Source organism: Bos mutus, chromosome 13 (genome assembly GCF_027580195.1).
Source record: "Bos mutus isolate GX-2022 chromosome 13, NWIPB_WYAK_1.1, whole genome shotgun sequence".
NCBI classification, from domain to species: domain Eukaryota; kingdom Metazoa; phylum Chordata; class Mammalia; order Artiodactyla; family Bovidae; genus Bos; species Bos mutus.
Window position 1 is genome coordinate 726,425 of NC_091629.1, and position 25,230 is coordinate 751,654.

General features: G+C 38.4%; 1 protein-coding gene across 2 annotated transcripts; it reads right to left on the reverse strand.

The window, feature by feature from the left end:
• Positions 1-1,807: 1,807 nt before the first annotated feature.
• Positions 1,808-24,520, reverse strand: SEC61A2 (SEC61 translocon subunit alpha 2). Of its 2 annotated transcripts, none has more exons than XM_070380879.1 (12): positions 24,389-24,520; positions 22,262-22,329; positions 21,051-21,116; positions 17,736-17,814; positions 14,502-14,633; positions 14,271-14,380; positions 10,283-10,436; positions 9,159-9,319; positions 8,652-8,849; positions 5,163-5,354; positions 4,620-4,696; positions 1,808-2,360 (listed from the first exon to the last, which is right to left on the reverse strand). In XM_070380879.1, exons 1-12 carry the CDS (start codon positions 24,393-24,395, stop codon positions 2,174-2,176), a joined length of 1,431 nt encoding a protein of 476 aa, XP_070236980.1. In that variant the 5' UTR covers positions 24,396-24,520; the 3' UTR covers positions 1,808-2,173. The 2 variants fall into 2 exon arrangements, with proteins under 2 accessions (XP_070236980.1, XP_070236981.1); XM_070380880.1 differs by having other exon boundaries at positions 24,376-24,458.
• Positions 24,521-25,230: the final 710 nt, after the last annotated feature.

Genomic DNA, 25,230 nt, shown 5'->3' on the forward strand with positions numbered 1-25,230 from the left:
CTGGGTGGTTCTCATTGGCTACCCCTGAATCTTATTTCCAGCCCTGGACCCAGAGGTCAGCCAGGCCCCTCATAACCATATAAAATCAGGGGCCTAATGACAAAAATGCCAGAATATAGTTTGTCTACAGGTTCACTGTCTTACCTAGAGGTATTTTTATGAGCAAAAATAGATGTTTATATTGTACATCCTAAACAAGAATGGGAAGAATTGTGGAACCAGTGAATATGTATCATCTCCTCTCTGTTTGTATACTATGAAGATTCAGCCCCAACTAGTTGCTCTAATGGTAGCCTTCCCCCAGTACCTTTAAAAAAAAGTCCTTATTTTTAATCATGGGCATCATGATTCTCCGGAGACTGTAGTCCTTTCCCTTGAGGACTCAAGGCTCTTGTTACTCCTTCAAAATCAGGAGGCGCTGAGGGATACAGAAAATACACAGGCCCAAGCAGAGACCCCCTCTCCAAACAGGCCCACTCTTGCAAGACCACTCCCATGGCTCTGATAAAGCTACTCTAAAATGCTGGTGCAGGGGAGAGACTTGTAACCCACCTGTCCTTTGCGTCTTTTCCTTTTCCTAAGGGCACAGTTTAGAAGTGATAGCCCTAATGCAGTTTATGTTCTCCGTATCAAAGGCTATGCTTTGGAAATTTGGTCAGTTTGAGAAGTGGCGGTATGTTTTCACTGGCTGGCCCTATGGTATCAGTATTTACAAGTTGAAAGTTTAGATTAAAAGCAGTATTTCCACCTTCCCTGGGGATAAACAACTGTAACACTGGGTCTTATTTCCATGGTTACAGTGGTCCAAGGCCCCCAGGAGATGCTTTCCAATTGGCATACCTACTGTTCTATCTGCCTGTATTTTCTCTGCCTCCTTGCTCCTGAAATTAGTTGGCTTTGTGATCCTCAGCTAAAGGAGATAAGCTTCCTGAACTTACTAAGAAAGTCAACCATGACAGAAAACCATACTAATGAGAAAGACATCCTTGAAAAATTAAGTTTGATCTTTTTGGACAATAAAAAAAGCACAATAAATAAAAATGAATTACTTATAAGAAAAACTGTGCTGCTTCAGATAGAGACTGGGACACTGAGAACATTTTTTCCCTGTTCTTTCCAAATGTCAGTCACAAAACTAAGTGCTATTTTGTTGGTCACTGTCCCTCCATATTTTTAGGATACAACTAATACATTTGCAGTAGATATCTCAGGATGAATTTTGTATGAATACGATGGATCTATACAAGTAATCTTAGAAATCTTTTAATATCAGACTTTATTTTTCCAACACAACTGAAAGTTTTATTAAATAAAATTTTATTGTCTACTGTTTACACTCATGTTGCTGCTGTAAAGTACAACAACATACACAAATTCCTAGCATGAATTACTCGTCGTTCACCCCCCACTGAACTACAGACATTGCTTGAGAATTTGATGTTTGCTTTAGAAATTTAAGAAAAAAAAATTGGGGCATATTATCTTGAAGAGTATTCTCAAGTGACCTGTTGGAATTCAAAGGCATAGCCAATCCTGCAGAACAGCACTGGCTGTGTTGTCCCTAGGAAGAAAGGGGAGTGGAAAACAAGCAGAGGAACTGAACGTGGTTTCTGGTGACAGATGGACTGAAAGCTTGATTCTGCCCACCTGGACGGAGTGGCTGCTTTGCGGAGGAATAAATAAAATGGGGGAGGGTGGGAACGTGGATACTATGAGTTAAAAAAGTATAAAAAGTAATTATATCTAAAATATAGATTAGATATAAATGCTCCAGAACTCGTTAAATAAGCTCAAAAATACTGGAAAGTGGCAATTTGAACTACATTTATTTTTAAACAAGTGGGGAAACTGAGTATTTTGAATGTCATGTGCAAAACTGATCCACGTCACCATCTCACCGTCATGACTGAACATGGCAAGGCGGGTACACTGGTTTCCAGCATCACAGGCAACACTGCATGTATGTATTTTAATGAGTAATGTAAACTTCAGTGTTAAGGCAGCTGGTACTAACGCTGCACACAGGCTTAGCTCCGTGCCCACCTCAGGAATGGGATGGTCAGCACTTGAAAACAAACTGAGAGAGAAGGAAAGGGGAGCCAGCATTATCTGACAAAAACAATGCATCCAAATATTTTTCCTTTCACACACACAAAAAGAAATATTGGAACACTTAGAAAAACAAAGCACCCATCCCACCAACTTCAGCCTGTTCCTTAACAAATATTTCAAAATACTGATAAATAATAGTGACTGCAAGCAGAATTCCAGTGCCAGAGCCGATGGCCCCGAGGAAGTCGGCCAACACTGACAGGGCGCCGATGCATAAGCCCCCAAATGCAGCTGCTGTGGGGATGTACCTGGAAGACAAAAACCCCGAGTCAGGCGGAGCAGCGGAAGGGTGAGCAACTAAAGGGAGCTGTCCGCAGTACTGACGGCTCGTCTGGGGCCACCCAGTTAACATGCTGATGAAAACTGATGAAGGGCATGATCGGGCTCCCTTATTTCAAGAAACCAGTTAACAGCCAAGAAAGGCAATACATGATTTTCATGCCAGAAGAGGAGAATCCTCAACTGTCACTTCAGTATTGGAATATTTAATATTGTTTGTAAGTGAGTAACCTTTTACCTCCCTCTTTTAGATAAACAGTGAATTTCAAAATGTTTTCCTAAGTAGCAAATTTATGTGATAAGATTTGGATGATCTTAATTCAACCCTGGCAACATGTTGGAATCACCTGGAGAACTGTTAAAAATAATGGGACTGTGGGACTTCCCCAGAGGTCCAACAATTAGACTTCTGTCTTCCAATGCAGGGACATGGGTTCCATCCCTGGTGGGGATATTAAGGTCCCACAAGCCTCAGAGTGCAGCCAGAAATTTAAAAAGCAATCAATTGTATTTAAGATACTCCAGACAGGGAAAAAAAAAAAAGGACAGGGGATGGGGAAGATGGTAGAGGAAACAAGAACCGGAGAATGGTAACAACTAAAGCTGGGTGCAGCTGGGACCCAGAGGTTCACTTCACCATTCTCTATAATCCAGTCCATGCTCTAAATAAATAAAATACCAATGCCTTTTCAACAACCGCTTCTGGAACATGTGGCTATCTACATGGAAAAGAAGGAATCTGGACCCCTTTCTCACACCAAACACAAAAATTGGCTCAGAGTGGTCACAGATATCAACATAAGAGGATAAAGTTTTGTGACCTTGGTTTCTTAGCTAAAACACCAATAGCAGCACAAAGCAGAAATAGAAAAACTGAACTTGATCAAAATTAAAAACTTGTGCATCAGAGGATGCCATCAAGAAAGTGGGAAGACGACCCATAGAATGGGACAAAATATTTGCAAATCATATACCTGACAAGACACATCCAAAATAAATTTTTTTAATCTTACAAACCCAGAAACAAAAGATAACCCAATTACAATTTTTAAATATGCAAAAAGATGGAAGAGACATTTCTCCAAAGAACATACTCAAATGGCTAATTAACACATGAAAAGATGCTGAATATCATTACTCATCAGGGAGAAGCAAATCAAAACCAAATGAAAAAGGAACACACCTATGAGATAATACTCATACCCACTAGGTGGCTAACATCAAAACAAGAACTAGTGCTGGTGAGGACATGCTTGGAGGTGGCGGGGGGCGGGATGCAGAATGGGGCAGCCGCTCTGAAAGAGTCTGGCAGTATCTCAACATGTTCAACACACTGTTGCTACATGACCCAACAATTCCACTCAGCAAAATGAAAACATACATCCACACAAAACCTGTACAAATATGTTCACAACAGCATTATTCATGACAGCCAAAAAGTGGAAACAATCTGGATAAACTGAACACAGTTATAGCTATACAAGGGAATATTATTCACAAAGGATGAACCCTGAAAATATTACACTAAGTGAAAGAAGATATTCACAAAGGATTACATATAACTTCATTTATATGAAATGTGCAGAACAGGCAAATCTATAGAAAATAAAAAGCCTGAGGCTGGGAGTTGGGAGGGCTGGGCAGAAATAGGGAATAACTAAATGGGTACAAGGTTTCTTTCTGGGTGATGGAAATGTTTCTAAAATTGTAATCATTACACACTCAAAGTATACTAAAAACAACCCACTAAACCATATACTTCAAATGACTACATTACAGGATATTGGAATTATATCTCAAACAAGTTATCAAAAAATAAAAAACTGTTGCCTGGAACCCACTGCAGACAAAGTAAATCACAACTTGTACAGGTGGGATAGCAATAATCTTTAACAGCTCCCAGGTGATTTTTAGTGCAGCCAATCAACAACGGGAACCTCTGACCTACAGCATTTAACAAAGGGTGAGTAGTGAAAGGAACACAATTTCAATTAAAACAATAATTCAGGTGTCTATTTTGATGTGGAAAATAATTCAATTTTGCATTAAATTTTTATTCTTTTGTGGTAAGCAGAGGAAAAATGCTTCAAATATGAACTTAAAAATTGTAATATCTGGCAGCAAATGAAAGCTAGATCAAAAAGCCAAGTACATGTGTACTGTATGTAATACCCTCTCCCCTGCTCCCCTCCTCCTATCAAACACTGGTTTGAACACAGGTTCCTTACCTATTAAGCTCATGAACCATGGAGGTATCTCTGTGGCCCCTCATTACCATTTGTTGTTCTTTAAGCTGTTTAGCTACCTGCGAAGAGAAAAACAATTTTTAAAATCAAACTCTATTTTACTACCAGGTTCTATGAGACGTGATTTCCATATATAACAAGTAAAGTATAAGAAGGCTGAAGTAGGCACTGTCGTAACACCATTCCCTGGCTACGGTGCTGCACAAGCACGTTATGTGTACCTTAAGCTGAGGTTTCCCAACCTATTTTTTGTCACCTCCATAAAGGGAACTAAGGAATAAGACTTTGTTGGGCTTTGGAAGTTCACAAACCATTGTAAAAATCTAAGAATTTTTCACTTTCCAGGAACTAGTTTTTTTTTTTTTTTTTTTTTTTCAGGAACTAGTTTTTAACTCCTTAGGGGTGACATTACCTCATGAAGAATGTATGAATTAAGAGTTTAAATTACAAAAGTAAGTGTATCAACTATCATTTGATACCTAAAAATTATGAATTTTTTCATTTTCAAATAAACCAAATACTTACATCTTTTGCTGAGGAACCAGACACCTCTATCCACGTCTTAGAAAAGAATGCACATGATCCCAACATGAAGATGATATAAACCACCACGTGGACAGGATCCTCAAATATGGCGCCCATGGACTCAGGAGGAGAAAGGTAGTAACAAAGGCCCCCCACTGGGTAAGAGCGAGCGGGTCCTCCCCCACTGACATCCTACAGAGCAAGAATAAAAAGCATCAACGGTCACATTTCTGTGACTTTTCAAACTCCTCAGAAAGTATGACAATGTCTTAAGCTCAAAGCACCTACAATTTATGATTCTATGTAACTTAAGGATTTACTTTTGTATCTAAAATACCTTCACTCTTACAAAATTCAGTTCAGTTCGGTCGCTCAGTCGTGTCCGACTCTTTGCGACCCCATGAATCACAGCACACCAGGCCTCCCTGTCCATCACCAACTCCCGGAGTTCACCCAGACTCACGTCCATCGAGTCAGTGATGCCATCCAGCCATCTCATTCTCTGTCGTCCCCTTCTCCTCCTGCCCCTAATCCCTCCCACATCCGGGTCTTTGCCAATGAGTCAACTCTTCGCATGAGGTGACCAAAGTACTGGAGTTTCAGCTTTAGCATCATTCCTTCCAAAGAAATCCCAGGGCTGATCTCCTTCAGAATGGACTGGTTGGATCTCCTTGCAGTCCAAGGGACTCTCAAGAGTCTTCTCCAACACCACAGTTCAAAAGCATCAATTCTTCGGCACTCAGCCTTCTTCACGGTCCAACTCTGACATCCATACGTGACCACAGGAAAAACCACAGCCTTGACTAGACAAACCTTTGTTGGCAAAGTAATGTCTCTGCTTTTCAATATGCTATCGAGGTTGGTCATAACTTTCCTTCCAAGGAGTAAACGTCTTTTAATTTCGTGGCTACAGTCACCATCTGCAGTGATTTTGGAGCCCAAAAAAATAAAGTCTGTTTCCACTGTTTCCCCATCTTTTTGCCGTGAAGTGATGGGACCAGATGCCATGATCTTCGTTTTCTGAATGTTGAGCTTTAAGCCAACTTTTTCACTCTCCACTTTCACTTTCATCAAGAGGCTTTTTAGTTCCTCTTCACTTTCTGCCATAAGGGTGGTGTCATCTGCATATGTGAGGTTATTGATATTTCTCCCAGCAATCTTGATTCCAGCTTGTGCTTCTTCCAGCCCAGCGTTTCCCATGATGTACTCTGCATATAAGTTAAATAAGCAGGGTGACAATATACAGCCTTGACGTACTCCTTTTCCTATTTGGAACCAGTCTGTTGTTCCAAGTCCAGTTCTAACTGTTGCTTCCTGACCTGCATACAGATTTCTCAAGAGGCAGATCAGGTGGTCTGGTATTCCCATCTCTTTCAGAATTTTCCACAGTTTATTGTGATCCACACAGTCAAAGGCTTTGGCATAGTGTCTATTACATAAAAAACATTGCAAATATACTAACAAAAGAGCAATTTTTTAAAAAACATTGTAATACAACTATGAGAAGACTTCCTTCTCTTCCTGAAGACAGGAATATGGTTACATTTACATCAATCTCTGATAACATTTAGAATATGAAATTTTCTGAATTATGTAAGAGTACACACACATTTCTTCACTTCACTATGAAGAATGGAATCAAATGAAATATTAACACAAGACTAAAACATTGCTGCCTAAACTCTGATATTTATTATAAAGAAGTCTTTTAATAAATATCTGTAATTGAATTTTGTTATCCACACATTTATGAATTCTTACAGTCAAAGAAATGGGATTAACATATATTTGTTTATATTAAATTAAAGTTCTGGGCATACAGGGTGGGCAAGCAATTTTTGGATGCAATGATTAAAATGTCTTGTTCCTGAAATTACAATTTCCAAATGACTCCTTTACTGTGCCCCTAGAATCACTAATTCCAAATCAAATGGCCTGTATAGACAAATTAAACTTCCCAATCATCTCTTTAAAGAAAATCTCACTGAGATCACAACACAATCTATACAACTGAGTAGTTGTATAGATTTATTACTGTGAAATTATCACAGTAGTAACTACTGCCAAAGTTTATCCTAGGTGGCGCTAGTGGTAAAGAACCCTCCTGCAATGCAGGAGACATAATGAGACATGCGTTCAGTCCCTGGTCGGGAAGATCTGGAGAAGGGCCTGGCAACCCACTCCAGGATTCTTGCCTGAAGAATCCCATGGACAGAGGAGCAGGCAGGCTACAGTCCATAGGTCGCAGAGTCAGACATGACTGAAGTTACTTAGTACGCACATCAACTCTTAAGGGGAGGGACAGCCCTTTCACCCACCACAGATAATCCAATTTCTGTAAAATGAGTGAAAAAGGAGTCTAGTTGACCCTTGAACAGTTGCAGGGGTTGTGGCACTGAACCTCCACGCAGGCAAAATCCATGTATAAGTTATGGTTACTCTTCTGTGTACATGGCTCCTCTGCATCGCAGGATTCGGCCTGCTGCAGGCGGTGCAGTACTGAAGCATTTATTACTGAAAAAAATCTGAGTCTAAGTGGACACTTGAAGCCCAAACTGTTTAAGGGTCAACTGTATTATGGGTAAAGGCAATCCTATTTCTTTCAACTGGCAGTCAAGTTACAGTCTCATCCTATTAAATTTTATATTTTAAAAAATGGCTTTCAGCAAAAGCAGAAAGTTATGTCACTACAACTTATAATGCAAAAGTAGCACATTAAGACAAATGCACAGAATAAGCACCATACTTCAGGAATGACTAAAAAAAAGTAATTCTTCAGGGGAATACAAATTCTAGAATTACATACTCTGAAAACAATAAAGGATCTTACTCTTCTCTAATTCTATAGTTTTAAGAGGGAAAAATACTCCTTGGTCAGTTGAAAATTTTAACTAGTCAAAATTCAATCTGCAATAACTCACATCTTGATCACGATGTGGCTGGAGTGCTTCAGAAGGAGCTATGATGAAGAGGAAGGCAGAATTTACTGGATTCCATTTCTAGCAACTCTGTTCTTTCTTCACTAGTAATTACATACCTTTCTCCAGCTAATCACAGACTAGTTTACTGCCATTCGGACTATGAAAAACCGCAGGGGAGGCAGGAAAGGACGATTTTAGATTCCCATATAATCAGCAAATTGTTTCTTTGAAAAAAACATTATTTGAGACAAGAGTGGAGTAAGATTACAAAACAGGGAGTCATTTTCATAAGAGCAACTGTAATCTTAACCTAAAAGGTCACTTAAATGAGATGTGAAAATGCTTCTTAGATGTAAAATAATACAAAGTACTTGGCCAGTCTTAGTTTCACAATGCTTACAAGCTTACAAGTTCCAAATAAATGATAAACTGTGCTATAGATAAGTGAACCTGAAAATGTTACAGCAAGTGCTTCAATTATGGCTCACCTCTTCCAGGTAAAAATATACGCATGAAATGCAAATTACAATAAATCTGAATACTTAAGAATAAATAATGAAATACTCACGGCCCACTGTCCTAGTAAATTTACTAGAAAGTTGCCGCTGAATCGAACCGAGAGCATCTGGGAAATCACGTACAGGTTGGACACCAGGGCGGACTGCAGGATGATAGGGATGTTGGACGTGTAGAAGAGCTTGATGGGGTAGCTGCTGTACTGCCCGCGGTACCGGGCTGACTTGATGGGCAGGTCCACACGGAATCCCTGAAAAAGGAAGCTCAGGAGTGAGTCAGGGACTGCACACAGCACAAATCTGGACAGTCACAGAAGGAAATCTGCAAAGACAGTGCTAGCAAACTCCCTTCCACACAGACACACAGAAATAGAAATCCTTCTCTACTTCATAACCATGGATACTTTGCAGCTCAGCGTCTACTGAACAATGGAACTTTTGCCTAACTAGATTCTGAAATGCTGACTTGTTAGCTACTAATATTCAAATGGCATACTCCTCCTTTAAGAGCAGAATAAAAATCCACACCCCACTTACTTCAACAAAGATGGTATACGTACCTGAAAATATATAACAACAGCGAACACGAAAACTGTGGCAATGAGGTTCATGAGATTGGGCAAATTCTGACGATAGAAAGCCTCCCTCAGGGCTCGGACTTTGTCTGTCCTGGTGGCCAGTAAATGAAAGAGAGCTATGACTGCGCCCTCAAACTCCGTACCTGATGAATCAAGATAGAAATCAGCTGCAGCCTCATCACCCAAAGTTGTCCCAAAGTCAACAAGCAACCCTAAAGCTCCAGTACAGGGCAGAAAACAGCAGTCAAAATAATTCAACTAAGTTTTCTTTATGATACAGCCATGTGTGGAGCTTCTAAAAAATACTGACATCCCTGAGGCAAATGTACCTTTTGTTAGCGTAAATTTGAAGTTTTCTCAAGAGACTATTCTTGATGAAAACAGTCAAAGAAGAATAAACCAAAGCAAATATTTAGTTCATAATGGTTGGCCTCGCCTTTACTTTGGGGGAGGGGGATGGAGATGGGGAAAAGCAGCAGCGAAGCAGCAAACAGATGTCAGAACGAAAAGATCAACATTCCCCTACCAGGCTGGCCTTCAAGCTCACTTTACCAAGTACATTAATAAGCCATCACTACTATTGCTTGTCTTAAGGCTGGGGTCAGGTCAGACGTCAATCATTACAAATCTTGGATGGCATTTCAGAGAAGTGGAGGTGGGTAAGGTGAAAGTCAAGTGTTTCAAAATGTAGGAGCTATTACAAAGCCAAGGAGAAGAGCAGCAAAAGCACTCGTGCTCTCTGATGCCACAATAAATGACACTTCTTTCTCCATCTGAAAAGTCTTAATCCACTACCTTTGCATCTGCTGCAAGTGCTGAAATCAGTCAAAATTAATGACTTCTGGAGCAATGGCTTAGACAATTAGATTTTTTAAGTGTTTGCAATCACTGAATTTTTAAATGAGCAGAGGCTAAAATTTCGATATTCCTTCTGGAGTAATACTTCATACTCCACCAATCTCCGCTTATTCGCTTTGGAACAACTGCCATCCACTGCTGCCCGGGACAGCAAAGCAGGGCGTCTGAGGTCCACCTGCTCCCCCACCTCGTGCTCCTCTCGCACACATCCAGCCAAACCCATGCAGTTGTGTCCCTGTGCATTGTACCTCGGCCAGTGTTAATGGTAGTGGGACTAAAGGCCTTCCAGACAATGGTTTCACAGATGTTGGTGGCAATAAAGAGGGAAATCCCAGACCCCAAGCCGTAACCCTTCTGTAGCAGCTCATCTAACAGCAGCACAATCAAACCAGCAACAAACAACTGTGGGGAAAGAAATGCAAGTAAGCAGAAGCAAGAATAAATTCAGAAAGGGGCAGTGAACACCACAGACTACTTTCAAAGTACAGGCATTTTCAACATTAAAACCTAGCTATTGCAGTATCACTATTATGATTCTCTGCATCTTTCAACCCTCACTGGAAGCCAGTTCTGCAAATCAGAGGATTGGAAATGTTGTCACATTTTAAAGCTGACATTTTGACTTTTAAAGTATATTTATATTTCTCTACAATGTTTAAATAAAGCCTACTGAGAAGTACCCTAAAACAAAAATGTTTACAGTTGTAGTATTTATGACAGCAAGAAACTGAGAGCATTCCAAATAGCTTCAAGGAAGAGAAAAACCAAATGAAACATGTTACGATAACAAGATGCAATATTACAGGCCATTAAAGGAAGAGCATGTGAACTATGCTGATATACTTTTTAAGTATTATATATTTTATATGTGTATTATACATAATATAAAATATACACAGAAGGAGTTGAAAAGTAGACCATGAATATGTCCACAGATTATAACAATGTAACAATGCATACATACAATGACAAAATGTAAACCTGAGACAATTAAGGGTTCACCAGGTTAAGCTTATAATTTTTTTAAAAAATGAAAGCATACTAACTTTAACTTATGTGAAATTGAAAATTCTTAATTTTCCTCTTGGAGAAGACATTTCAGTAAAAGTATGTACCAATCAGAAATAATCCATAGCTTTGCAAGTGACCTCTGTGGTCAAACGACTCCCTCCCAGTACACCGCTGGAAGTATGCTTACCTTACATTTTCTCTGTTTTCTCTTTTTCTGAGTTGTCATTTCAATGGCTGTACAGAGCCTAATTTGTCTACTTATAGTCTTTCAGTTTGAATTTCAATGGACTGTAAAAAAGGTAAAATTCTCAAAACTTCTAAGAGAGCTCACAAATTCTTTACTGTTTGAAAACCAAGTTTACCAGTCTGACCAGATTAAAGACAAGCTAGCACTTAACTACTGAGATGCTATTTTGACCATGATTATGTAACAGGTACATACTCCTCATCAGAAATACAGAAGCCCACACCGCATGGAGCATGACAGTGGTCCACAAACCACTGGCCAACCAGAAAGTGCTATCATGGATTTCTGATTAAATGACCTGCCTAAGGTCACACAAGCAGCTCTGAAACAGCAGCAATTCTTCAAAACCCTGTTCACATCCACGCCCATCAGACAGGAGGGTGATCTGTGTATACCCAGTAAAAACAAACTCATGCCTCTCTAACTGGACAAAGGAATTACAGGAAATAAATGAGAAATGGTTTCTGTAACTGAAAGATTAAGATAAATGATGATTAAAAATAAAAAAAGCATGCATGCCTATGAGAAGGGAATGAGAAATCAGGAATTGAAAGCATCTCATTGATTAGAACAGTGATAAAAACCTGAATACTAACTGCATGCTTTTCTAGAGTGTTCAGTACATATGAACCTCTAAAGTATGTATAAAAATAACACTAACATCTCAGCCTTGCTCATGCGTGCATGTGTGCACACACACACAACTCAGTTTGGACCAAATAATACTTACCTCTACCCTGTCCCATGCACACTGATACTGTCTATTCTTTTTGAAAACTGTAATCAAGACCCCCTATTTAGATCCCAAAACTCAATAGTGGAAAAACACTGACCATGTGAACGAAACAAGAATAATTAAGGTGAGAAATACCTTACATAACAGCATGCAAACAGTTTTCAAAATCTCTAGGTGAAAACACACTGATCCAATCATATCTCTTCAGTGAATCCACACATTTTCAATGTTAGCAATGCCTTAAAAAGAGGCAATGGGTCACTACCCATATGTATCATCAAACACGAAAAATTTCTCTATACATTAACACTAGAAGAATTAATCACAGGACAAATATTTGTGCACCTGAATTTATGTAAACAACTTAGTATATACCCACTTTATTTGCTTTGTTCCAGAAATTTAACTCCTCCTTGATTTCTGGTACTGAAAAATTAAAATAGCTTAACTCCATTTTCTCTATCAATTCAAATTCATAACTGACTATTCAAGAAGTCAATACTTTACCCTAGAAGTGGTCAGCTGAAATTCCTAAGAATATAAATATGCCCTTACTAAAACACTAGAAAAGTTTTACTGATGTATAATGTTCTAAGAGCTAGATAGATGCCAATTCCGAGTGTCTTTTAAAGAGCAGGGTTATTCTAACTATGATCATAAAGCGAATGCTATCATAGAAACAAAATAAGGCAAGAACTGGTGTATCAGCATCCTTACACTGAAGTACTGAAAGATACTAAAACCAGTTTCCAGAGGACCTTCTCTCCCCATCTACTGTAACACTTCTTCCTCTAATTCCCAGGGGTTTTAAGTTTGCCACTCAAGGTGTTTTTTAAATAAAGAAATAATGACAAAGCTATCCTTTAAAGAAATGTACCTTGTTCCAAATGGGAACTCACTAGGGGCTCAGAAAACTACCTTACAGTCCATTAAAAATGCCTCCCCTGAAAAAGACAAAATATTTCCACTTCATTTAGAAAAGCCCTATGATATGTGTTAATGAATAACATATAAATACCGCAACAATCCCTTTCTGCTTGGTCTAATTCATACTCACTATCCAATCTTCTTACTATGATTTGCTTCCCATGTAAGGTTTCCTATTAAAAAAGATGGTTAACCATGCCAATTGAAAATGGTAACATTTCTCAATACATATATATATATATGTATACACACACTAGTAAAAGAGTGTTTTAAACTATTTTTCTGATCTTAATCTTTTGACCACTAAAAAAATGTTTTCCTAAATTAATCCTAATTTCACAGAGTGAACAAGAGGCATTTCCTAGATAACTAGGACCCTAGATGTTCAGTGTTTAACTAACACAAGCTTCTTTTCAAAATATAGTAAATACTATTAGATAACTTAAATACAATGCATTCCTGGGTTAACTTCTCCAAAGGATTTTTAAGGACTGCATTAGAAAAATGGAGTCCTCAAATATCCTTCAAACTTTACACATTTTAAGATTCTTAGTGGAGGAAAAATGATGCTGGCCTTTAAAAATTCTATTCCAACATATCCATTTAAAAAACCCACAGGATATATACATGTGTGCTTATATGGTATTTCACTGATTACAAGATACTATTATTTGTAACATTATTATGTGTGCCACTAAGAAAGGAAAAAATACTACAGTTAAACTATGACAATAACCTGTTATAAAGAGTTTTTATTGTCTGCTTATAAAAAAGTTTAGACTTAGATGTTTATCATCTAGCTTGCTCTTTCTGTGCCTGTTTATATATAGTAACTGTTCAATAACAAATCACAGTAGACTGTTGCAAGACATTTTAAAAAGCAATTAAACCCAACAGCATGTTGTATCAACAATGTACGTAACCCAGTGATGTAAGGATGATACAAACAGCTGTGACCAAGCTGACATACACATGCGGGCAGTGACCACCATCACAATGACTGCCTGGCTGACAGCACGGGTAACAGACCATCAGGTCTAAGAAAACATCCTGATTTCAGAGACATCAAAATGTGCATCTTAGAATCAGTGAAATACAGCTGATAGAGCCGTAATTCTTTTATTACATGTCTACACTTTATTACAATAAATTTTAATTTTTTACATCAATACAACTTATATGTTACTTCAATAATCAAAATATAATTAAGTAAAATAATTCAAAAGTAAGAAAATGACTATATTAGTCATCTAAAGAATTGTTACCAAAAAAAAACTTTTTTTGTTATCTCTGTATGAAAAACTGGATTTCTTACCTGAATGATGATAAGAAGACAGATTCCAGCACCCATTTCAGCAGGATCCCCATACATGCCCGTCATGACATACACAATGGCTTGCCCAATGGTAATGATCATACCAAATACTGACAAAAACGGGGGAAAGGAGGACATACTTACAACCAAAGGTAAAGAAAGACTAGAAAAACACCTTTACCACAAAATTCTCAAATTTGGGAAAGACTCTTTAGTTGTACTGATACTCACATTTCTGGGCTCCATTGAACAAGGCTCTGTCTTTGGGTGTATCTCCAACTTCAATGATTTTGGCTCCAGCTAACAACTGCATGATCAAACCAGATGTTACAATTGGGGAGATACCCAATTCCATTAAAGTTCCTGTAAAGGAAGGGGAAAGAAGTAAATAATCTTTACTATACCCAACGGATACAACCAAGCAACTTAGCACGCATAGCACATACCCAATAGAGATTAGTGAGAATTTGTGTTAATGAGATTGTTAATGATTTATTAACACAATCTCACAACACATTGACTCAAAATTACTATAAATACCACAAAAATGTAAATTTCTGTAAATTCTAAACTTAAATTGTGAAACCATTTGAAAGAAATAGTCCAAGATTTATGTCCAAAATCACTGTTCTTAAAATTTACACTAAACATTTTAATGCAGAATTTTAAAATTATATACTGTCCAAAAATTAAATACCAAGCTAGTAAGAAATGATACTGAAGAATAGTTGTGTCTCTCTCAATTCAAAATCTAAAATTATATAAAAAGTCATCAAAATCAATGTTGTAGAATATTTAATGGCATAAAAATGTTAATGACATACTGGATAGGAAAAAGTACTCAAAAAATAGTATGTAGAGTTTGATTGACTATTTAAATGGAAAATCATCTCCTGTTATTTTAGTTTGGCTATCATGATGCTTGTACTATTAATGAACTTATCTACAAAACAGAGTCACAGACATAGAGAACAGACCTGTGGTTGCCAAGGGGGAGAGGGGTGGGAGGGATCGACTGGGAGGTTGGATTAGCAGATAAAATCTACTATATAGAAAAGATAAAACGCCAAGGTCCTTCTGTGCTCCAGTCCTCCTGTATAGCACAAGGAACTATACTCAGTGTCCTATTATAAACCATCATGGAAAGAAATATATAAAAAAAAGTATGTAAATGTATAAGTGAATCACTTTGTTGTACAGCAGAAATTAACACATTGTAAATCAACTATTTTTGAATAAAATAAATTTTTTAAAAAGATGTTTTTATTGTTATTTTTACTCAGTGGGTTTATGGATTTTTTTTTTTTTTTTTTTTTTTTTTTGCCTCTATTTTCTAAAATTTTTCATTGTAGAAAATAAGCATTACACTTTTAGAAAAAAAAAAAAAAAAGAAAGAAAGAAAACCAAATACACCAAGCATGTAAGATAATATGCAAAACTAACAATTCCATATAGCCAAGACCACGTTTCCATTGGTCGTTCTGTCACATCACAACCTTAATTCCTGACTTTTATAAATGCTGAAAAGGTGCCTTTAATATGAGAAAGATTTCATCTTAAATGGACTTCATGTGTTTTCAAATACTTCTTTAATGGTAAAGAGATAAAAACATGTCATTGTTAAAACTAGTAGGCAGGTGGGTAGATGTCTTTTTACATCAAATCACCAAAATTTAAACTGCAAATAAATCTAGTCCAAAAATTAGTCCAATCAAACTTAATGAACATTTCATTTAGGAAATATGGCACTTCAACTCAGTAGGGAAAAGAAGAATAAATGGACCTTGGCAAATGACTAGACATGTATAGAAAATTAAGCCTAGATTCCCTATCTCATGACTTCCAACAAAATAAAGGCCAGATATTTAGAAATTTTAACCATAAAAGATAAAAAGCACAAGTACTTGGAGTGAATATGTTCATAGTCTTGGAAGAGAAAAAGCCTTTCAAAACATGACAAAATACCTAAAAACCACAAGGAAAAAGATGGACGATATGATTAGATACAACTGTGAAACCTCCATGTGGCCAAAGACAGGATAATAGTTAAAAGAAAAATATTCAGACGCAAGTAACAAAGAGCTCAAATCTTTAAGAGGCAAAGAACTCTCACAAATGGATTTTAAAATGAACAAATAACAAGAGCGAAATAAGTCAACCAGAGAAACAAATACCATATGGTATCACTTACATGTGCAATTTAAAAAATGCAACAAACTAGTGAATATAATAACAAAATAAGCAGTCTCACTGCAAAATCACTGCAGATGGTGACTGCAGTCATGAAATTAAAAGACACTTGCTCCTTGGAAGAAAAGTTATGACCAACCTAGACAGCATATTAAAAAGCAGAGACATTACTTTGCCAACAAAGGTCCATCTGGTCAAAGCTATGGTTTTTTCAGTAGTCATGGATGGATGTGAGAGTTGGACTATAAAGAAAGCTGAGCACAGAAGAATTGATGCTTTTGAACTGTGGTGTTGGAGAAGACTCTTGAGAGTCTCCTGGACTGCAGGGAGATCCAACCAGTCCTTCCTAAAGGAAATCAGTCCTGAATATTCATTGGAACGACATATGCTGAAACTGAAACTCCAATACTTTGGCCACCTGATGGGAAGAACTGACTCATTTAAAAAGACCTGATGCTGGAAAGATTGAAGGCAGGAGGAGAAGGGGACGACAGAGGATGAGATGGTTGGATGGCATCATCGACTCAATGGACATGAGTTTTAGTAAACTCCGGGAGTTGGTTATGGACAGGGAGGCCTGGCGTGCTGCAGTCCATGGGGGTGCAAAGAGTCGGGCACAACTGAGCGACTGAACTGAACTGAAGCAGTCTCACAGATACGGAGAACAAACTAGAGGGTAGGGCTGGGGGGTGGGAGCACAATATAGGGGTTGAGGAGTGGGAGGTTAAAAACTACAGGGTGTAAGACAGGCTCAAGGATGTATTGTACAACACAGAGAATATAGCTATCCCTTCCAAAAAAAAAAAAGAAAAAGAAAAAAGAGATAAATGGCACAGCCACTCCCAGTAATGTTCTTTTCTCAGGAAAATACCAACATAGGAGGAAATCCCAGCACCCAAATCTATACTAAGTAACCCTGAAACTCTAAACAAGGCTGGCTGGGTCAGATGTAAATTGTGGTAACCTGGAATTATGAACTGAGAACTGAAGAACCCAGGAGCTGCTGAAGCTAAATCAAAGACAAGGTTCCCAGCTAGCCCCTGATGCTGAGGTCTGAAGACTGTCTGATTCTCTCTCCCCAAGGCTAAGCTATTCTACCTCCTCTTTGGATTTCAAAAATAACTAGTATCCTTCCAATAAATTTCAGTTTTATGTTTAAACCACTCAGTCATTTCCTATGATTTATAACAAGTCCACTCACAGAAGAAATACAAATATTCAATAAAAATATAAGACGATGCACTAGTATGGAGGCAAAAGAAAAGCAGCACACACCTCTGTTGGATGCAAGAATAACTCTCATCCAGTAGAAAGGATCTGCAGAATCTGATGACATGATTCCAAACAGTGGTATCTATAAGATTACATAAAATAGTTCATGAAAAATGTATTATACAAACTAAGTTTGAACTTAATAATGCATTCACTCAATATGTGCAATACTTAAAAAAACACTACTTCTCAAGTTCTCTAACCAAACAAGAATACTTTAAATGTATAGTTTTTTTAGGGAAAATACAAACAATGGAAATCAGTACTTTTCACCAGTAAATTTTACTGGTGAAATACTCCTTATCAGTATGGAGATGTGCTGCACACAATCTGAATATATGCAACATTACTGAACTGCACACTTAAAATGGTTAAGATGTGGAGAAGGAAATGGCAACCCACTCCAGTACTCTTGCCTGGAAAATTCCATGGACGGAGGAGCCTGGTAGTCTACAATCCATGGGGTCGGACACAACTGAGCGACTAGACTTTCAAACTTTTCAAACTCTCAGGTACTGATTAAATGCTTTACATAAAAAGCAAAATAAAATAAAATGGTTAAGATGATAAATTTCATGTTTTTTGCAATTAAAGAAAATGTTCTTTATCCTTAAAGTTTAGGATATAACTACCAAGTCACAGAATAATTTTGCAAAGCTATGGGTACAAATGACAGCCAAAGCCATGCTCCAAATGTAAGACTGAAGACAGTATACACAGTAGAATGCAGCCATTAAAAATTATACTATGAAAAAAAATATTTTTAATTATACTATGAAGCTTATATTAGTATCAGGATGTGTTTATGTTGTGGTAATAAGTAGAAAAGAGTGGTTCTCAACCTGGGGCAACTTAGTCCCCCAGGGGATATCTGGGAATTGTCTAGGAAGACAATTTTGGTTGTCCCAACTTGAAGGGGTGCTAATGGCATCTGCTGGGTAGAGGACCCTCACAAGACGACACTAACAAAAGTCTAATGAGAGAGACGAGCCCATTTACGGCATTTCTCTCAGCTGATCTCACCTCCCTCCATTCTCTCAAGCTAAAAAATACTATGGAGAACGACAGACCCCAAACCCTTAAACTGTATCTGGGAAGGGAAAATAAACCTGTTGGAGATTCAGTGGAAAGAGAACCAAGAAATCATCGGTCCTGGGCAGAATCCCCAAGCATGAGAAAGACAGAAAGGTACAGCTTGGCAACTCTGTAAATCCATTACAAAAAAATAATAATAATAAATAACATAAAATACGTAAATTAAGGGCAAGAAAAGTCATGAGAAATGTGACTCTTCAAGTAATATAACTCAAGTTATGTTTCTTCTTCTTGAGTTTTCTTGGGTTCTAGCTGTAAAGGTGAAAATATTTACTATCTGGCCTTTTACAGAAAAAATGTTTGCAGACCCTTGGGTTAGACGATTCAATAAGTTCAAACCAATAAAAATCATAATCCCAGTAGGCTTTCTTAAAGAAACTGACAAGCTGATTTTAAAATTCAAATGAGTGACTGAAAACTGACAAAATCATTCTGAGAAGAAAGAGCAAAGTTGGATGACTTTTACAACCTAATTATAGGATTCAGTCTAAAGCTACAGTAATCAAAACAGTTATGGTTTACCATAATGATGGAATATGATCAATGGAACAGAACTGAGAGTACAAAAACAGATCCATGCTTAAATGGCTAACTGATTTTCAACAACGATGCCAAGGTTAATTCAATGGAGAAAGGATAGCCTTTTCAACTGGCCTGTCCATATAGAAAGAAATGAGCCCTAACCTTACCACATGCCATACATAAAAATTAACTTGGAACAGACCATAGACCAAAACATAAAAGCTAAAACTATTTAGATGAATACAGGAGAAAATCTTCACAATACATGTATCTGATGAAGGACTTATATCCAGAAAATATTTTAAAAGGCATACAATTCACTAATGGGACAATAATGCAATTTTTTTTAACAGGAAAAAGATCTGGGGAGAAAACACTTTACAAAAGATGAACAAATACTCAATTAGTATATGAGAAAGCTGCTCAATATCATTTGTAAAGGAAGTAAAAGTTAAAATCTTACCGTGGAGAAAAGGGAACCTTCCTATACTTTGATGTAAAATGAAAACAGGAGGTTCCTCAAAAAACTGAAAATAGAGCTAACATATAATCCAGCAATCTTACTTCTGGGTATATATCCAGAAAAGGTAAAAATTCTAATTCAAAAAGATACATTCACCCCAGTGTTCATAGTGGCACAATTTACAATAGTCAAGACATGGGAGCAACCCAAAATGTTTAAGGGCTGGTCAGTAGAAGCAAATACAATGGTTTGGCTTTGGAGGATTTATAATTAAAACATGCTATTTACAACATGATTAAAAGCAAACAAAAAGGAAAAATATCTGCACGATAACTGTCAAAGGTTTAACACTTTTATATATAAAAACTTGTCATAAACCAAGTTTTAAAATCTTAAGAAGAAAATGAATAAAGATCATTAACTGAAATCTAAGGGAAAAAGAGAAAATATGTTCAAACCCACTAGGAAACCAAAAGAAATACACAGTAGAAGAATCATTTCACTATCAACTCAGATTGAAATGATGATTCTCCTATGTACAATAGATGAAACGAAGAAGCAATCTAAATGTCCATCAACAGAGGAATGAATAAAAGATGTGGGTTGTATGTATAATGATGATGCTCCTATGTACAATAGTTAAGACACAGAAGCAATCTAAATGTCCATCAACAGAGGAATGAATTAAAGAAGATATGGGCTGTATACACAGAGAGAGAGAGAGAGAGAATGGAATACTACTCAGCTGTTAAAAAGAATGTAGCAACATGGATGGACCTACAGATGATCATACTAAGTGAAGTAAGTCAGACAGGGAAGATAAATACCATACGATATCACTTATATGTGGAATCTAAAATATAACACAAATAAATGTATTTATAAAACAGAAACAAACTCATAGACATAGAGAACAGACTTATGGTTATCAAGGGCTAGGGGAGAAGGATGAAATGTAAGTTTTGGATTAGCAGAGGCAAACTAGTATACACAGGGTGGATAAACAAATACTGTATTGCACAGGGAATTATAGTCCATTCAATATCCTATATTCAGTATCTGCTATACATCAGAAACACTGTAAATCAACTATACTTCAATAAATAATTTTCTAAAAAGATAATGCTCAAAATAATTCAGTGTATTTACTATTTGAACTAAAATTAGCTTCTCAAATTATAACCAACCAAGACCTGAGAATAACAGTACAGACATTTATTCAGTGTTTGGTTACATACCTGACAACATACTAAGAAAATGAAGAGAGTTATAGCAGTCCATAGTACCTTCTCTCTAAACTGGATCTGTGCAACAAAATACAAAACTACCAATCAAAACCAAGAAACAGCAAATATAAAAAAAAGGCAAAAACGCATATTAAGGCTTAACCAGCATTCTCCATCATGACATGCTCTTATTATTTACTCTTAAAATACTCTCACCCTAGTGAGTAGCAGCTAAAGCAAACAGCTAAACTTCTCAAGCATCTTTCTTTACTTGGATCTGAGACCTAAGTACTATAGTTTAAATACAGGCAGGCCTTAATACACTGCACCATGTTAGCTGAAACTGAAAAGGATAAAAAGACACACATCCAATATTCACACATTTCAGTTAACACCATACTACACAAAGCCATCACTTATTGTAATAAGTGATATCATATGGTATTTGTCTTCCTGTCTGTAATATTATTTGGTGAGTATTTCATAGACTATGAAAAGCTATAGTTTCTTAGCATACCTTACATGTAATGGGAACAACTGTTTTATAACCTCAAATAAACTTAAAAAAAGAAATATATTTCTGAATATTATAAAACAGTTTAACAAAAAGTTTTACTTATCTCTTTCTGGTCCCTATTCTGGTTAGTTCCATGAGAAATGGAAAGTACAGTAAAAGAGGAACATCTGGGATTAACAATATTTCTAGAATCGAAATGCCTTACTTCCAAAAGTCCACAATGATGGATGGAAGAACAAATGGATGCAGTCTCCATCTTTTGAATGCATGTTTGTGATTTTTTTTCTCTGCACTGAATGAATCAAGAAATGAGAGGTATTCACCTGCCCAGCTGCGATCCATTTATGTGAAACGGTTGGTATGTTGGTATGCGTGAAAACTGACCCATGAGACTGGGTCATTTCTAGTGTGGTGGATCATAATAGGCAGGAGAACACTGTATCTTATCTAACACACAGGCCAAAGAAACATAAGGCTTGGAAATGCTACAATTTAGAGAACAGTTGCTGTGGAAACCATGAGATAAACTATCTAGATTTAAAAGGTCTACACTAGTTTTCTTCACTTTTATGCCTCTTGTGAAGAGAAGGAACAGGCATTTTTCCAGTTACAACCAGAAAAAGGTTGAGGAAAATAAATCAATGTAGCTAGTTTAACAGAGTAAGTCACTTGGCTACCCCCTATATTACAAAAATATTGTACTTACTTTCCTTTCAGGTTTCTGAATTTCCGGTAGAACTGCACAGAAAGGTTTGATAACTTCTAAAAATTTGACTGTTTAAAAAAAAAAAAGAATAAATGCCCCTATTACAAAGTTTTAAAAAAGATTTTTATTTTTGCAGAATCAAAATGTTCTTTTAATGGCAATCCATCCCATTCCCACCCCCAAAATGAATTAATCATAATGCTCTCCATTTCAAAGTAATTTGCTTCCTCATGCTTGAATCCCACCCCTTTACATATACAGAAAAGGAGTAATTCAGTCAGCATCTCTACATCAAAAGGAGCAAAAGCAGTCAACCAACAAGAACATGCATCATGGAAGGAAACGGGCCATAAGAGGATGCAAGTACAAGAAATGAGCTGAAACTGCAGGACTGACAATCTGGGACTGAAAGATGCTGAAATGCATAAGTGAGAAATATCACACCCCAGCGGTGAAAGTGCCAAGTCCTAACCAGACCACCAGGGAATTGCCTAGACAGGTTTTTAAAAGTACTGTATACAATCTCTACTTCATTTCATTAAGTCACTATTCATTGCTTGGATGCTCTCCCATATAAGAAAACCTCAAAGTACTTGTGTATGTTCAATCCTCAGCCCAGAGAATGATGACTACATTTCAATAGAAAGTACTGTTTTCCCAGACAACTCATAATGTATAAAAGTAAGATAGACCAAACTTCAGGATAGGCACTCTTCTGGCATGGCTATAATTTGAGAAGTCAAGTCCTGCCAAAGAACTGGAGGATGAAGGTGATAATCATTCAGCCCTGCTAGTGTCTGTAATGTGCAGAAAAACAAAAATCCACAACTAGGTTATTAGTTAAGATCATTCTTCCCTTACACATACAGGATTCTACGTACTAACATCATGAAATTGTTTTAAAACTGACATGAGCAATTACACTTCAGCCAGTTAGCCAAAAGTTGACTAAAACATCTTTTTTGTTGTTGCTCTTGTTGTTGTTGAATTTATGTTACTGAAGTATAGTTGATTTGACTATATGATCTTTTTATACAATCTCTCAAAGTGATGGCGGCCACTGATGTTTGACAGAGGAATTCATAAATTCTCATAAGCAGGTTATTTGTTACCCGAGTACCATTTAAGACGACTAGGAAAGCAAATCTGAATATTATCAAAGTGTTCATCTCTACTACAAAACAAATGTCAATCACATCAGGAAACTTCCTAGAATCCCCTTAACCCTTTTCCTTCCCACTTCAACCTAAGCTACCCTCCCAGATTTCTTGGTTTATGGTCATCTGTGTTGGAATATTCATGTTCAAGCAATGCTTTTTTGTCTGCCACCTCACTCTTCCTATGTTGTAGAATTTAACGCTTCATACTGCAAATTCAAGACCAAGGGTCTCCTATTCCTTCTAAGCTTTCCGCAAATGTCCACTAGTTAGCAGGCCAGTGGGTGCACAGCTTGGGTTTGCGGTAATCCGTTCATCTAACAATCACCCCAAAGGCTAGGTAAGTATATTTGTGAAGATACGTGGTGTTGAGGGTTTGGGGAAGGGCCCTCGAAAGATTCCCATTATATAAGGCCTTGTCCCTAAGGCGTATACGACCTGACACACGTTGAGTTTTCAGTAAACGCTACAGAATGACTGGAATGAAAAATTGAACGAAAACGCTAGGCCACCAATCGCCTCCTTTCCTCCCCTAAAATACACGCCGTGCATCACTTTTTAAAAAATGAAACAAGGCAGGGAGCTTCATTCATCACAACTAATATTCCAAGGCTGATTTGGGAATAAAAATATGAGTTTCCTAAGCTCTTGAAAAATTAAAAGTGGTCCAGGTGTCTCTTGGTTCCTTAACTCCCCGCCCCCAAAACCAATGGCCTCCCCGCGCCGTCCTCCGCTCCACGCCACCCACTGAGATGCGCAGACCCAGGCCTCCCGGTCCTAGCCCCGCAGCCGGCCCGGGCTAAGCCTCGCACAGCTGGAGGAGCCTCGGCTGAGGCCCCCGGCCCGCGCCCTCCGCAGACGCCCGCGCCTCCCCGGCCCACAGGCTAGGCGACCCCGGGCCTGAGCCGGCCCCCCGCTTGCGGCCCGTCGGGGCCCGCGCCCTCGGGAAGGGCCTACCACCGCTACTCACTGCCCATGGCGGCGGCTGGGGCGGCCCGGCGGGGCCCAGCGGCCTCGGCGCGGCCTTCGCTCGGGTCCCAGGCTCGAGCCTCGGCGCCCGCTCGCGACACGCTCCGGCCAGCCCCGCGCAGGCTCCGCCCCTTCCCACGTGACCCGCGTTGTCGCACCCCCCCCAAGCCCCACCCTCTGACGACAGCCTGGCTTTAGGCCGCCTGCGCAGATGACGTCGGCCTCGTTGTCATGACCACCGCCGGCGTGGGCGTCCTTCTGCGGAGCACAGGAGGTGCGACCCTCTAAGGGGCCAGGCTGCCCGGTCTTTCCGCTGTGAGCACCTTTCTGAACGCAGGGTCCAGCAAGGGCTGTCTCCTTGACCTCGACCCCCAGGAGGCCCGGGGGTTAGAGTCAGGACACAACCCGAGCGACCGCCCCAGGAGTGCAGGACGGGTTCGATCCCCAGAACTGGAGCCGAGATGCCTCCAGAGCCCGCATGACCCGAAAAAACTTTATTTTGCTTCCATCTTACTGGAACTGCTGGGACGTTTTCAGAAATTTGTCTGTAGTTAATAGAACTTGTGAACTTTTCACTCTTCTACTATGGCCTTCCTGAGCAGCTTGAGGGATCTCAATTCCCCAACCATACATGGAACTTCGCCCCCTGCCTTGGAATGCGGAGTTTTAACCACTGGATAGCGCCCCCACCCCCACACCCCCGCCCCAGATCCTTGTCTGCCTTGTCTAGTCTCTTTTGTCCCTTCGTGGACTGCATAGTGTAAAGGAAAGCAGATAATCTTAGCAATCTGCTAACCCAAATTTTAGTTCCTCCTACTTCTTAACGAGGACAATGAACAACAC

Excerpts from the sequence above, each read along its gene's own strand:
- SEC61A2 (XM_070380879.1), bottom strand. Across the intron at positions 14,381-14,501 it reads GTTCAATGGAGCCCAGAAAT|TATTTGGTATGATCATTACC; the intron begins GTGAGTATCAGT and ends CGTTTTTGTCAG. Across the intron at positions 4,697-5,162 it reads CTGGTTCCTCAGCAAAAGAT|GTAGCTAAACAGCTTAAAGA; the intron begins GTAAGTATTTGG and ends TTCTCTTCGCAG.